Here is a 13549-nt window from a genome sequence, read left to right as displayed (position 1 = left end):
TGTTTCCCCCCTTTTTAGTTGATCTGAAAAGATGTCAAAGACAACATTTTACAGGCATAAAGTAGTATTTCTGCATCAAAACGATGATTACAGTGTCCTTTTCATCTTACATCATTCATTACTCTTTTATTTGGTATTTAGAGTAAAATTACAGTAAATAAGGAGAAGTATCACACAAAATGAGTATAAACAGATTTATTTGAATCTCAGACAAAATCTTGAGTAATGCATCATGCATTCCGTAAAGTACACAGCATGCAACTACGTCTTTTCATATTTCGATTCCTTCCCAGAAACAGTATAATAACGTCCTTCCAGACAATTAAAACCTATTTTAAATTTACACTTTTACTGAAGCTCGTGCGGAACACACATTCCCTGATTACAACTTAAAGTTCACATGACATTCAACATAACAGTCTTCAGTGATCCAGGAAAATCACCTGAAGCACAGTACCAGTGGAATACTATGAATCGAGTCCAGTTGGAGCACAAGGCAAAACTCGGCAGTCACAGCCAACTGGCAAGACTCGTAATCTCACCAAACCCGAAGAACAGGACGGATTCTTCTCAGGACACATCTGCGTCCCAGCTGCCATCAGACATTAACCTTCACCTGCCATTTGTATGAGCTGTCTGGGTGGGTACAGCGTGTAGTTTATTATTCTTTCATGTTTATAGTTTAAACCTCAACACTGATGTGTTTGACAGAACATGTTAGTAAATACTCAAATTGATTAAATTCACACAAAAAACCCAAATCAACGACTAAAAGGTGTAATAGGGATGAGAATCTCCAAATGTTTTTAAGGCTTTTCACCTCATTTCCTCGTGTGTTTGCATTTTGAGGAGTAAGACCCTAGCTCTAGGTTTTAGAGCAAAACTACTGTTACTCCCGTGTTGCTGCAGTAGCATCACTTTGACCACTTTCAAAGAAAATCCCTCATCTTGCCGTCCGATCACTCCAGCTCCTCACAAAAGACTTAACCTTGCCAACAATCGCAGTAGATCTAATGATACTATATTTAGCCATTAAGACCACAGACCTAAGCATGATGGCACTGAGCTCAGCAGCATGAATCCCCTTTGGCTGGGGATCTTTGTCGTACTCGTGAAGTTCACTCGTCATTCCGAGTTAGGCTCTTCAGTTCAGAGCGGCATGCTCCGCACGGAGCTGCTGCTGGTCGTACTCTGATATGAGCTTCTTGATGTGTGCCAGTTTGTTGTGCAAGTATTCACAGCGAGCCTTGTCCTGATTGTAGTTTGGGTTGGACTGTAGTGAGGAAAGGAAAACTTGATTATTTAAAAGCGGTGGTTTAAAAAAAAAAAAAAAAAAAAAAAAAAAGTGGGGAGTTTTAAGAAAGTCATTACCTTTTTAATTTTTCGATACTCTTGAAGAATTTGATTTCTAACTGTCTGCCAGGGAAAAATACAGAAATAAAGATTAATTTAAATCAAGTCTGTGAAAAGTTGCAAAATAATCCTTATGTGACTATAAGATCACAGAAAAACTATAATACATCACTGTTTGTCTTCATGGTTTTGTTTATTAGGCTTCAGGAACCATGACCTAACAATTTCACCCCCCCAAATGCTGGTACAGGGGCCCCATTGTGTGTGAACGTTTGATATAGGAAAAATATGACTGAATTTGCCACATATACACGTCACTGCTCACTTTAATAAGTACACCTGTTCATCTGCTCAGTCTAATGAGCCAAAAATAAATCCTTCACCCATAGTGGCAATTCTGTAGGTGAAAATGTCTTACTGATGTTAGAGTGCTTTGGGGATTCCCAAGCAATGACTTTACAGGCCCAACTGCTTCGGACCAACAAGTATAAAGAAGTGCATTGCTGAATGCACTTGCAGCCTTGAGGCACATGGATTATAGAAGCAGAAGACCTAACTTGTTGCCACTACAGGAAACTGAGGCTACAATTTGCGTAAGTTAAACAAATTTAGGCGACAGGTCGTATTATGGTGTGGGGGATATTTTCTTGATACATTTTGGACGTCCTAGGAACAACTGACCATCATTTAAACAATACAGCCTATTTGAGTATTGTTACTAACCATGTCCCTCCCTTTATGACCACAGTGTACCATCTTCTGATGGCTGCTTTCTGGAGAATAACACACTGTCACAGAGCTCAAACATTATCAAACTGGTTTCAGTTGTCACTGCACTTAATTCTGCTTCCGGTCACCAGATTTCAATCCAATGAAGCACCTTTGGGATATGGTGGAACGGCAGATTGACATCATGGATGTGCAACCGATAAATCTGCAGTAACCGTGTGATGCAATCCAACACGGACCAAAATCTCTGAAGAATGAAACTATGCCATGAAGAACCAAGGCTGTTCTTAAGACCAAAGGGGGTCCAACCTAGTACAAGTAAGGTGTACCTAATAAAGTGGACGTATGTGTCTAATGACTAACTACAAACAGCAAAGAAAGATGAGAGGATGTTTATGCAAACTTCCTCCATTTAAAAAAAAAAAAAAAGAAAAATAAAGACTTTCTGTACATCTACCTTATATTTATGGGATTCATGGTGGAGTTGCTTGAGTTGTGTGTCCAAATCCATGAACTGCTGCGTCACGCTGTCAATGCGAGCGTGTAAATCTCGATACTCATTGTACTCCTTGTTAAAGTCCTGTTTGTAACTTTGTCTCTGCTCGTGGCTACAAATCACTGTGTACTTCCTGTGAAGAGGGCGGGAAAAAAGAAGAAAAGGAAATTATTAAATAAAAGTGCATTAAGACAAGTAAACAACCCCTTTTGACCATTGCAAATACTTGTTCAAATGAATGATGCTTACAATAAATAGTCTGGTGTGTCACTGTCCACTCGAAGTGCATTAGAGTCAAAAAAAATGTCAGCCGGCTCTGAAAGAAAAACAGAAACATGTCAGCTAAGTGAAAAACTAAACAAGCAGCACATGTGCTGATGAGTCAGCAGCCATTAGGCCTCACCTGTGCAGTCCAGAGAGGCTTTGCTGTTTGGATGCTCTGAGTTGGGTCTTTTTCTTTTCTCCATCCTGTCTCTCTTCTTATCCTTCTCCTTGACAAATGAATACAAATCCAAATTAGCAATGTGTCACGTCAAATGGAATAACTATTAAAAGACAAATAAGGAGCAGTTTCTCACATGGTCTCCGTGTTTGTGTTTGCGCTTCTTCTTTTTTATTGTATGTTTGGTAAGATCTGGCACCGTTAGAAGGGATGGGGGGCGATCTGAGTTATCCTGAGGGTGATCTTGTGGAATTTCGGGTTCTTTCGGGGGAGCGTGAGGTGGTTCTAACCTTTTAGCCACCTTTTCTTCCTGCTGACAGACTGCTGACAAGGAGTCAATAAGTCTCTGAGGATCAAGCGATACTCTTTGCTTGTCATCTGCTGTGATGTCCTCGTGAGCTTGTTTAGAAGGCCTCGTTTTTGACTTGTCACTGGCTGCTTTGCTGGAAAAATGGGAAATCCTGGGCTTCTTGGAGGCCAAAGGGTCAGTGTATTCCTCTGGCAGGGAATGCTTTGGACGGTGTGCTGGCGAAGAGTTGGGCGTGTCTCGCAGTGGGCTGACCTGGGCCTCAGGGACAGCGAGGAGGTTCTGTTGCGGTTGAAACAGTCGCCTGCACAGAAAACACAGGGCATCAGCTTTAATTAGCATTTCCCTGGAATCCATTCTTCTTTCTTGCATGTGCTGTACAGTGCAATGCAACAGCAGAGCCCTCCAGATAAACACATAATAATAATATGATAAAAAAAATAAATGATGCAAGTGCTAAATGTTTAAAAAGTCTAAATCAAAAGCACCACAATGCTATGCTTTTAGAAGCTGCCTTTATTTCACTCTGTGATCAAACATATCCCATAATTCCCCTGACTCTCCTTCTTGGTTAAATAGGCTTTACAGAGCCTGGAGGTGTCCAGTGGCTCATTGTCCTGTTATTTAAATAAATAAATGTCCCACTAAACAAACCAGATGGGATGACGTGTTGCTGCCAAATATGTTGTTTAAATGTTGCACTGAATCCTGAATAAGTCGCCAACACCATCACACCTCCTCCTCCATGCTACATAGTGGGACCCACATATGCAAATACCATCCGTTCACCTTCTGCTTCAACCATACAGGCCTAATTCATGCAGTCTCCTCCGAACGGCTGACGGTGACACAGATCAGATAATTGAACTCTAAGATGTGGCCTCTTGCTAACTGAATTTATCCGCAGCACCAGAGCACTCGCTGTGAGAAGAAGTTTTATCAGAGTCTTCGATCACTGTGCAACTGCATTTGAAGAGAATTTCAAACTAAGACTGGTTTATGCAACCTGAGTGCTTCCTTCTGTATTATGAGTAACTACAACAGTTGAATAGGGATGTTTGCTGAATACTAACACCATCTCGGCACAATTCAACCAAGATGATATGAAGCTGGCATCAAGGATGATCATGAATGGCTTGGCACAAAAAAAGGGAACTGATTTATTTTTTTAAATGTCGATCGTTATCATCAGCCAAACTGTTACAGTAAACTTTCATTTTGGTTCAGAATTTCACAATCGCTGCATCTTCTGTCCAAATATGTCATTTCATACTCTCGAATTATCACAGCAGCTTAAAAAAAAAAAAGAAAGAAAAAAAACCTACATATGCAGGTCTGAACTGTTGCTGCCAGTGTAACGGTTGCTTTACATAAACATGCAAAAAGATTTTTTTGAAACTGACTCTATTTACAGAAACACAAATTTGAGAAATTACATCACTGCAGAAAAGCAACCTGTAACCCTCAAAAACACTTACACATAATCACTGAACTCTGAAAATTTTGCCACTTTAGTGATTTACAAAGTGATGAAAATGAACTAAAATGCCAGTTATTTCCATTCCTTAAGTTTAACAAATTATAATGAAGAAACGTAGGGCCTGAGAGCTCTGCAGTAGTCATAAAGTATGAAAACAGCAGCAGGCACATCCTTATCTAAGTTACCTGACAAGGATGCGCTTGAGGAGCTGCTGGTCTCCAGAGGTGTAGCCGGGCCAGTCCTTCTGCAGCTCCTTATACAGACTGTCCTTCAGAACATATGTGCTGTCTCTACTATTAAGCTGAGCGACCTGAACACAAGCATGCACAAAAACAGGGGAGAAAAGACTTAAGACAATTGTTTTTGAGGAGTTGACTTAAGAGTTTGATTCCCAAACTGATCCATGTGTGTTCATATTCTTTACAGATTTGTCAAAGGTTGCAAAAACATAATCTTGATATTAAGGAAACCAAGAGTCACGTGCATAAAGGCAGTTTTAACACAGTCTAATGCTTGCATGTTATGTTTGTATAAAACTGGAACAGAAATACCTCCATTAGTACAGAGTCCAGCATGTTTTTGTCTCCTGCTGTCAGCCCGTCTTTCTGCAGCCTCAGGATCAACTCGGGCCTCCTGTATGGCCTTAGAGCCAGCAGGTGCATTACTCTCTCCCTGAGGGGCTTCTCTTGCAAATCACAACTGCTTCTCCTGTTTGATGCACAGGCATCTTTCTTCGGCTTGGACGCACCGACTCCCTTCTTAACGTTGCTGAGAAGAGACGAGTGTTTTGGCTTGGTGAGTCTGGCCAGAGCAGGGGCTGGGGCTCGCACTGTTACCTTCTTGCCTTCAAAGAAACAGGAAATTTTTTTACATCAATGACATCAGGGGAGCACTTTCTGAGATTTCAATCATCAAAAATAACCTTGTGCTTCATTTTCTAACATGTATTGCTATTTCCAGACAGAGAAGCAAAATCAGATACTGAGGGGGAAAAGGACTTTCTTCCTGAACTTTCTCCAAAAGCAGAGATGTGGATAAACACAAAGATAAGACCTCATTTCACCTTTCAGAAACCCACATTTAGGTTACGAAGCTGCATGCACACGCATCTCAGTGAGCAAAGCCTGCTGTCTAATTTAAGAAGTAACCACATGGTTGCACAAGCCTGTTGTAAGGAAGTTTTTTTCTCTTTTTAAGGCTTCCTCTGAAATGACAGAATCAACAAAACCCATCTACATATATACGCGTATATTTATGTGCCCTTTCGGTGAAAGCAGTTGAGACTCAGGCTATAATATATCAGTTCATACGGAAATGGTTTGGTGGTTTGCAAAAAAAAAAAAAAAAAAAAAGCTAAATCATTGGTTTCATCATGCACATTCATGTTTGAGGAACATGTGCAGAACGCAGTTTCTGTATGTGCATAGAGACCATGTATTCTTTAAAACCACTGTATCACATATAGAAAGTTTACAGATAGCTACACAAAAGGACAAAACATGCAGGAGAAAACAAGACAGGCCGTTACTATGTCACTGGTTACTACACATGTTGCCAAGGCAACCAATGCAATATGGCTGTCTGTGCTTATAAGCACAGAACAAATTTTTCTTCAGGCCAATCTTCTCGCTTAGCTGGAGTTATCTGTTGTATAACAGAGTACACTCTGTGGACGTGCAAGTGTTTTCTATACTTCATACCCTGGTAGCGGCTTCCGTGTTTGATGACAATGGCCCCTCGGCTGCGCGTCTCCTCCTCAGCTTGGGCCATGCTCTGACGAGCTTTATCGTACGACTCATCTGTGGCTTTGACTGTCATCTTCTTCTGAATCACCCCGAGACATGACAGCTCCTCGGCGGCACTGAGAGGAGGAGAGAAGACAGCGTGTACAGACAGCGACCTGACAGTGCTTTAACGACTCCTTGCAAAGGTTATCCATGTCAAATAAAAGATTGTTTCTCAGGACGCAGTTGCTTTAGGTAGTGTTCAGTTAGATGCATGCTGGACTACTTGTCTGCCTCGCCAATACATGACATTTAAATCCACTTCAGTGCATTTCTATGCTTATGCAGTCAGGAACCCTGAGTTTTCTCTGGCATTTAAAGGCAGAGAAACGTTAGCAGCAGGGTAACTTTCACACAGCAGCAGGGGGCAGAGACATTTGAAAAGATTAATACTCATTGAGGCAGTCAGTTATTTCTACATCTATAATACTAAGTAAACATATAATCATATAAACACCTCAGACAAAACAATACAGTTAAAGCCTTACAACTCTATTTTAATCTGAAAACCCTTCCTATATCGAAACTGATACTTTTTGCTGCCTTTACCTGGTGCTGAGCTGTTTGATGCAGTCAAAGCTTCCGTGGGGATTATCACGGGCAACATTAGTTACACCAAAGGTGAAATTCCTGACTTCATCTCTATTTTCCGAACAAGGGATGGTGATTCTCTGTAATATGAATAGGGAAAGAAGAAAAAGAGCAGATTGAGATTGAAAGATTGAGATTTATCAGCTTTAAAATGTATTAGGATCGCTTTGTGTCAGCAGTAAGACGTCCTTCTTACCCCTTCATTTCCACTAAAACAGATGGTGGGTTGGGCCGACCAGCCCTGTGGTGGGGGGGGAAAAAAAAAAAAAAAAGAAAGAGAGAAAACGTTAGATGTGTGCATCTTTAAAACCCCACAAGCATTAACATACTGACTCGTTTTCTCACAACCCTCTTTGTACGAGTGCTTCATTTGCTAACGTTGACAACGTCAAACAAATGCTTAACCTTAAACTTGTGGAGTCCAGTTATAATAGTTTCCACAAGGTTAGCAGATGCCACAAGTATAGTAAAACAAGCCCACACATATACATATAGAGCAGGGCAGCAGAGGATGTTTTGTGGTCTGCACTATTCATCTGAATGCTTCTGGCTCCACCTTCATTGTGGTTTTCTGGCTGCTAGTACCCCATTTTCATTTTGTTTTGTGTACTGTTATTCTTCGTAATTGTGAACAGCATTTCAGAGAATTTTCCAACATCTTTTTTTCTCACAACCCCACACCAGCTTGCAAGTGAAGGTAGTATCCCTTCATTTGCAGCGGCCCAGTAAGGGTCTGATTACAGGTCTCAAGTGCTACAGTTGGAAGAATATTTATGTATTCATTTATTTATTTATTTTTGAACAGGGTTATCGATTTAGAAAGATGTGAGCTTTCCTAATTAGCTCTTAACCTGCATAGTGCACACCAACTGTATATAGGATATAAGACAATGCTGTTGTGACATCATCCATTGGTTAGTGAGGCCCATCCCTCTCTTGCCGTCTATAAACAGCGAGGGATATGATGGAAAAACAAGGGAGATATGCCACTTTACTGTCCCTCTGGACACTTATTGAATCGTGCTGTATTGAATAAGCTGTGAAACTAGTAATTGAAACCATAAAGTTATCAGACAACCATATAATAAGGGTACAGATCAAGTGAGCAGCAGGGTCATTTTCCAATAGACTTCTAGAACTGGACTTCTTCCTGAAACTAGAAAAGTCACCTCCTGCTGGCCATTAAAATGAATGCATGTTTAAGTCACTGTTAAGCTCTGTACTTGCTTCACTTTCACCACCCAGAAGCTACTTCCCCCTCCTACTTAGGAATCCGAAAGAGAAAAAGAAACCCTACACCCATTGCGTTCATATCAAGAACAAACCCAGTCCTATTAATAAACTCAGGATATTAAACAAGCATGTCAGGTATTATTTGAGTGCTCAGTTCCCATTTAAACAGATGGGTACATGCACCATTGTCTGCTCCAGGTGCTGCTGCTCCTCCATCCCCTTGCACTGGCTAAGGTCAATAAGCAGCTCCACAGATAAAAATATGATGAAACACAGTATCATCTCTCACAGGGAGCGAACTAGCCAAAGTGACACGTTTGCAGCAGGGATGGAAAGTATGTGATGACTCGATTCTGACCTTTGCATAAGTCCACCTGTTGATGAGTGCAGAGAAAGTGAGGTGGCTGCTAGTACAGAGTAAGGTGTGGAGGTGTTTTTTGGGTTTTTCTTTTTTGGTATCTGTGATCCAGCCAAGTAGGATTTGAATAGACATGCTTAAAGCTAAATAAAGAACCTAAATGCATGCTCAGAAACACTGATATATGCATATTACAGCCTGCTCCTCATCAGGTGCTTTCCCCCCTCAATCTCATCACAGCTGTATTACGCTGAAAGCGAGGACATGACATGAGCAGCGTGGTTTCCACCTTTCATCAGAAAAGCTTGTAGCTGTCATTTCTTCACTGAGGAGTTTCCTATCTGTATTAGGAGGAATTAGTGCATTGAGGAAGTGTACATGACTGTTCTCTGCTTTACACTTCCTGCAGCGTCTGATTCATTTATGATTAACTGGGTCAAATGTTTGCCTGAGTTCGTCCATCTGTCTTCTGATCTTTATGATATTCAGCAAATTAAAAAAAGAAAAATAAATCACACAAGTACTCCATGTCTTTAAATCCAATTCAGAATATCCTCCCACAACTAACCTCCCTTCCTCCCCCCTACACACACAGCCTGTCCTCCTTTTTCCTTTCTCCTCTCCTCGACCCCGGCACTGATTAGCATTCCTAGTACTTTGCCAGCAGCTTGTGAGCAGTGGGCCAGCAGCTCGTTACAAACATCAGCACACAGGGAAACGCTTCTGCGTTGTATTATGCAACATGTATTTCCATTTCATAGCTTGAAAAGGGGGGAGCTTGTAGGAGTCAACAACCGGGGAAGGTAGTGGTGAACTTCGGCCGAAATTTAAAGCACACACAAAAAACAAACCCGCGTTTAGTATCACTTCGTCTTTTCCTTTGTTAAAAAACCCAAAAATTGTTCCTTTGACAAAGTGGTACGTTAAATTTAAATGTCAGTGTACTTAACTGTAATTATTTGAAGAGAAAATACTTTAGAAAATGACCCACCTTGCCGTTTTGGAAGGTATTAATGGCTGTTGCCGCGCTGTCAGTGAGTTTTACGTGAAAAACGGAGATGTTACCGCCGCGGCTCAGTTTGCCGCTGGACAGCCCGTAACACTGGTTCTCCTTTAACGCCGACATGCCGCCGCAAATCCCGCCCTGCCAGCCTTATTCCGGACCGCACGAATCCGACATAAATAAACAAACATTGGCCAGACGGTCCGGAGAGAGAAAGAGCTGAACTGCACCGTGTGGCTGCTCCTCCGCCGCGCGCTATTCTGGAGTAGATCGCATTACGTCATGACGGCTGAAGTCAGAGCACATTTTATTGGCCCACCGACATAAATAAACCATTACGTAGGGCTTTACGTAACCACCTCTACTGTTTTTTTCTACTTCCCCTCTCACTATGCTAATTCTCTTTCTTTGGCATGATGAGGGTACTTTGCACAGTGAGTGCGAGGACACAGGTGATTTTGTTTCAGCGATTTATAAACGGCTGGATGGAGATTTATCTGAGCGAAATACTGATACAAGTATTATTAATTTACGCTGATTTTTTGGGTACTTTTTTATATGTCAAGAATAAAAGGGTGTGAGCAAGACAAACCTAATATTTTAAGCAATGATTGCTATCCATATAGAATAAACAATGTGTTTAGAAATGAGGAAGTTAGGGTGTCTGGTTAGCACGTTTGTGCACAGCTATAGAGAGGAAGTAGGTTTTCTCTAACCACCTTTTCTTTTAAACTACATTACAATTTGAGTACAATTTGACTAACTGACAACTACTCTGTTGTAAAAGCGGACTACACATTAAAGTTCCAGTATATTAAAACAAATCTAATCACAACATTCAACTTAGATTAAACAAAAATGGGATGCAAAATGGTCACAAGCCATTACATGATATTCCTAATATATTACAACATTAAAAATATCATGTGTTTATGGCGACCATTAACAAAACGTGTGCTTTGCCTGTGTTGTGCATGTAAAAGTTCATCTTAAATCTACATCCACCTGTGGAATCAGACAGACTAAGAGATCTGTGATGTATACTCAGGTTAGTGGCGACAGCAGTACAAGTGTTGAGACATCTCTCATTTCTTAATAGTCTGCGTCCAAGGAGCCAAACTTTCTTGTAATTAAAAAAAAAATTGGCTTGAGCAATATTTCATCAGGCTCTCTGTAGGTCTTTTAAATGTTTTCATCAGACATTGGCTGCTTTTTCACTGATTTTCAGTCCATTCCTTGCACCTGATCATTTTCTGATGAATGTTTGTGTTTGTTCTTGTTTGTTAAGCTGCTTAACACTGACCTTCGAATCATTCAAGTATAAAAAAAGGCACCTAACTCAAGGGACGGACTGCTTTTGTGACGACACGTAACAGACATCTTAGCAAAGAACCAATTTTACATTATATCTTTAGACACGTGTCTCTAGCCGCCTGTTGCAAAACAGAATTTGTGCAATTTTTTTGGGCTGAATCACTGCTACAATGCTCACAATTACAACTCTAAGTGATGCATTTAAATTTTTTGACTAGTAACATCAAGATATAAACGTGGCACCATGTGACAGTTCAACACGTGCTGAAATATAATGCAGAGTGGCTCTGAGGGAATCTACATTCTCAGCTTTTCTTGGTGGATTTTGTCGCTGCTGAGTCACACATATAGAGATAATTTAGTCTTCTGTGTTTGTCTTTTTCCAGCTGTGAGAGACCCAGTGAAACAATTCCAGAAACCAAATGCTTCCCAGCAAATTTTAACAAGATAATGTTGTATTTTTAGGTGTTAATAATTACAATCTTAATGATTTAATTTTGCCTATTTTAGTTAGATGTGGTGGACATGTATCACTGGAATTTCCCTTGAAGGGCTTATTTAGGAGGTGGTTGTCATTTCACATTGGTGTAACCATGACAAAATGATGTTACTAGGTACTCATTCAAAATGTGCCTCTTCAGAATGCTGCAGCATGAGTGAGTGTTGAAGTCATTCCCAGCAGGAGGAATGGGGTGTGTCAGGCGATTCAATGACTCAATAACACTGCATTTTGGACTGCAATCCATATATATGTATCTAAATGGATATTAAATGCTCAAGCTGATATTTCACATTGTTTTGCACACAGCTTGTCACACACACAGATGAAGTTTTCATTTAACATATGCACCTTTGGGAAAGTGAGCCAGCTGACATTTACTATAGATAGCACCCCAAAAAACTTTGACAGATAATACGTTTGCATACAGTTCAAAACCAGCCTGTTGCTCTATTACATCTCTGTAGATAGAAGACAAGATCTTTAAGGATTTTGCATGCTGAGATAACCTTTTCAAAAAGGGAGATGATTGCTGCTTTTTGAGGCTCTACTGTGTAGTAAAGCTTTTAGCCCTCAATACTAAAAATAATTTAAATACCATAAGACACAGTGCTGCTTGTTTCACACTGCCTTATAAACATGTTATACATGCTGCTTTTGCTCCGGGCTAAATCTGTTTGCTTGACCTAATTGTGGTTTGGCCCAAGTACACAACCGGTGTGCAATTTTCTGAAATGTTTATCTACTGTCTCTTCCTCCTTCTTTCTCTCATTCAAATCAAAAGTATGTACACAAAAATGAAAGTACACACACTTTCATTCATAACATTTTATGTGTCGGGACATAAAAATACAATTTTACCTTCGGCAGGTCGGCTCAACTACATAACACAACAAGTAATTATATATTTAACAAAAATTCAGCCACTTTGCAGGAGCAGTATACAAAAACTAAATGTAAACACCAGCCAGGTGCTGCTAATCAAATGCACTCGATTATCCGATCATCAGTAAGTGTGAGCACCTCTATTATATCCAGATTCTTTCTGATTTACAGTCTTAGCTCTCACCAGTTACAGTATATTTGACACAGTTTGATTAACTGAATTCATTTGTATTTCAATCAAAAGTTCAGTATTGGAAGCAGTATTACACTCATCTGCATTTTCATACACTCTCCTTCATATTTGAGGTTTTATATATCAACATATCTTAAAATTAGCTAAATACAATCTCGTATGAACAACAAATTACATTTTATTTTACATGTAAAATATAAATATATAGTACAACTTTACTGCTTCTACAGGAATTAAGAGGGTAGGTTGTGAGTGTCTCTATAAAAAAAAGCAGAAGTCATTGCTTTGAAGAAGCAGTTGTTGCTGCCTGTCAGTCTGGGAAAGGTTACAAAGTTTTAAATTTGAAAGATTATTCACAAAATATTCAAGATAACTGTATCACCCTGAGAGGGAATGTCCCGACCTGACCGAATTGACCTTGAGGACAGATTGTGTAATACTCAAAGAAAGTGCAAAAATACAAAGAACTACATCTCAGACTCTACAGGCCTCAGTTAGCATCTTAACCCTTGTGTGGTGTTCATATTTTTGTTACTCAGCCAGTGTTCATGGGTCCGGTAGACCCGCTAGAGTTTTGGCTTTCCAAATTAACACTATCAAACAATTTTATGTTAAATTACTCAACAGATGTTTACTTCATCCCAATTACAAGACATATCAACAGCAAACAGTTAATTTTTTCCCTTTACCTTTGTTAGATCACATTTATGAATTAATGTCCTTCTCGTTTTTTGGTTTTTTTTATAAAATGTTATAAAAAAAATAAATCAGTTATAATCAAGTGGAGTGAGTGGAAAGACACAACACATTTACACGTGAAGCAATATGTTTCACAACTAAATGGGATCAGCTGCTCATCAATGGTGACATTAGGCCCAGGGT

General features: G+C 40.0%; 1 protein-coding gene across 1 annotated transcript; it reads right to left on the bottom strand.

Moving 5' to 3' along the window:
* Positions 1-28: 28 nt before the first annotated feature.
* On the bottom strand, positions 29-10054 carry LOC102294487 (RNA polymerase II elongation factor ELL). The gene is made up of 12 exons (XM_005934347.2): positions 9765-10054; positions 7379-7423; positions 7141-7262; positions 6508-6668; positions 5359-5651; positions 4993-5117; positions 3157-3631; positions 2982-3069; positions 2828-2894; positions 2540-2711; positions 1372-1416; positions 29-1273 (listed from the first exon to the last, which is right to left on the bottom strand). Exons 1-12 carry the CDS (start codon positions 9897-9899, stop codon positions 1145-1147), a joined length of 1857 nt encoding a protein of 618 aa, XP_005934409.1. The 5' UTR covers positions 9900-10054; the 3' UTR covers positions 29-1144.
* Positions 10055-13549: the final 3495 nt, after the last annotated feature.

Source organism: Haplochromis burtoni, unplaced genomic scaffold, assembly GCF_018398535.1.
Source record: "Haplochromis burtoni strain Fernald_Lab_line unplaced genomic scaffold, NCSU_Asbu1 Contig_89, whole genome shotgun sequence".
NCBI lineage: Eukaryota > Metazoa > Chordata > Actinopteri > Cichliformes > Cichlidae > Haplochromis > Haplochromis burtoni.
Note: the sequence above shows the minus strand (reverse complement) of the source record. Positions and strands in the feature narration are given on the sequence as shown.

Coding starts and splice junctions, on each gene's coding strand:
- LOC102294487 (XM_005934347.2), bottom strand. CDS start 9,899: ATGTCGGCGTTAAAGGAGAACCAGTGTTACGGGCTGTCCAGCGGCAAA. Junction 5,118..5,358: donor TGGACTCTGTACTAATGGAG/GTATTTCTGTTC, acceptor GCTTGTGTTCAG/GTCGCTCAGCTTAATAGTAG. Junction 2,895..2,981: donor AGCCTCTCTGGACTGCACAG/GTGAGGCCTAAT, acceptor TTTTTCTTTCAG/AGCCGGCTGACATTTTTTTT.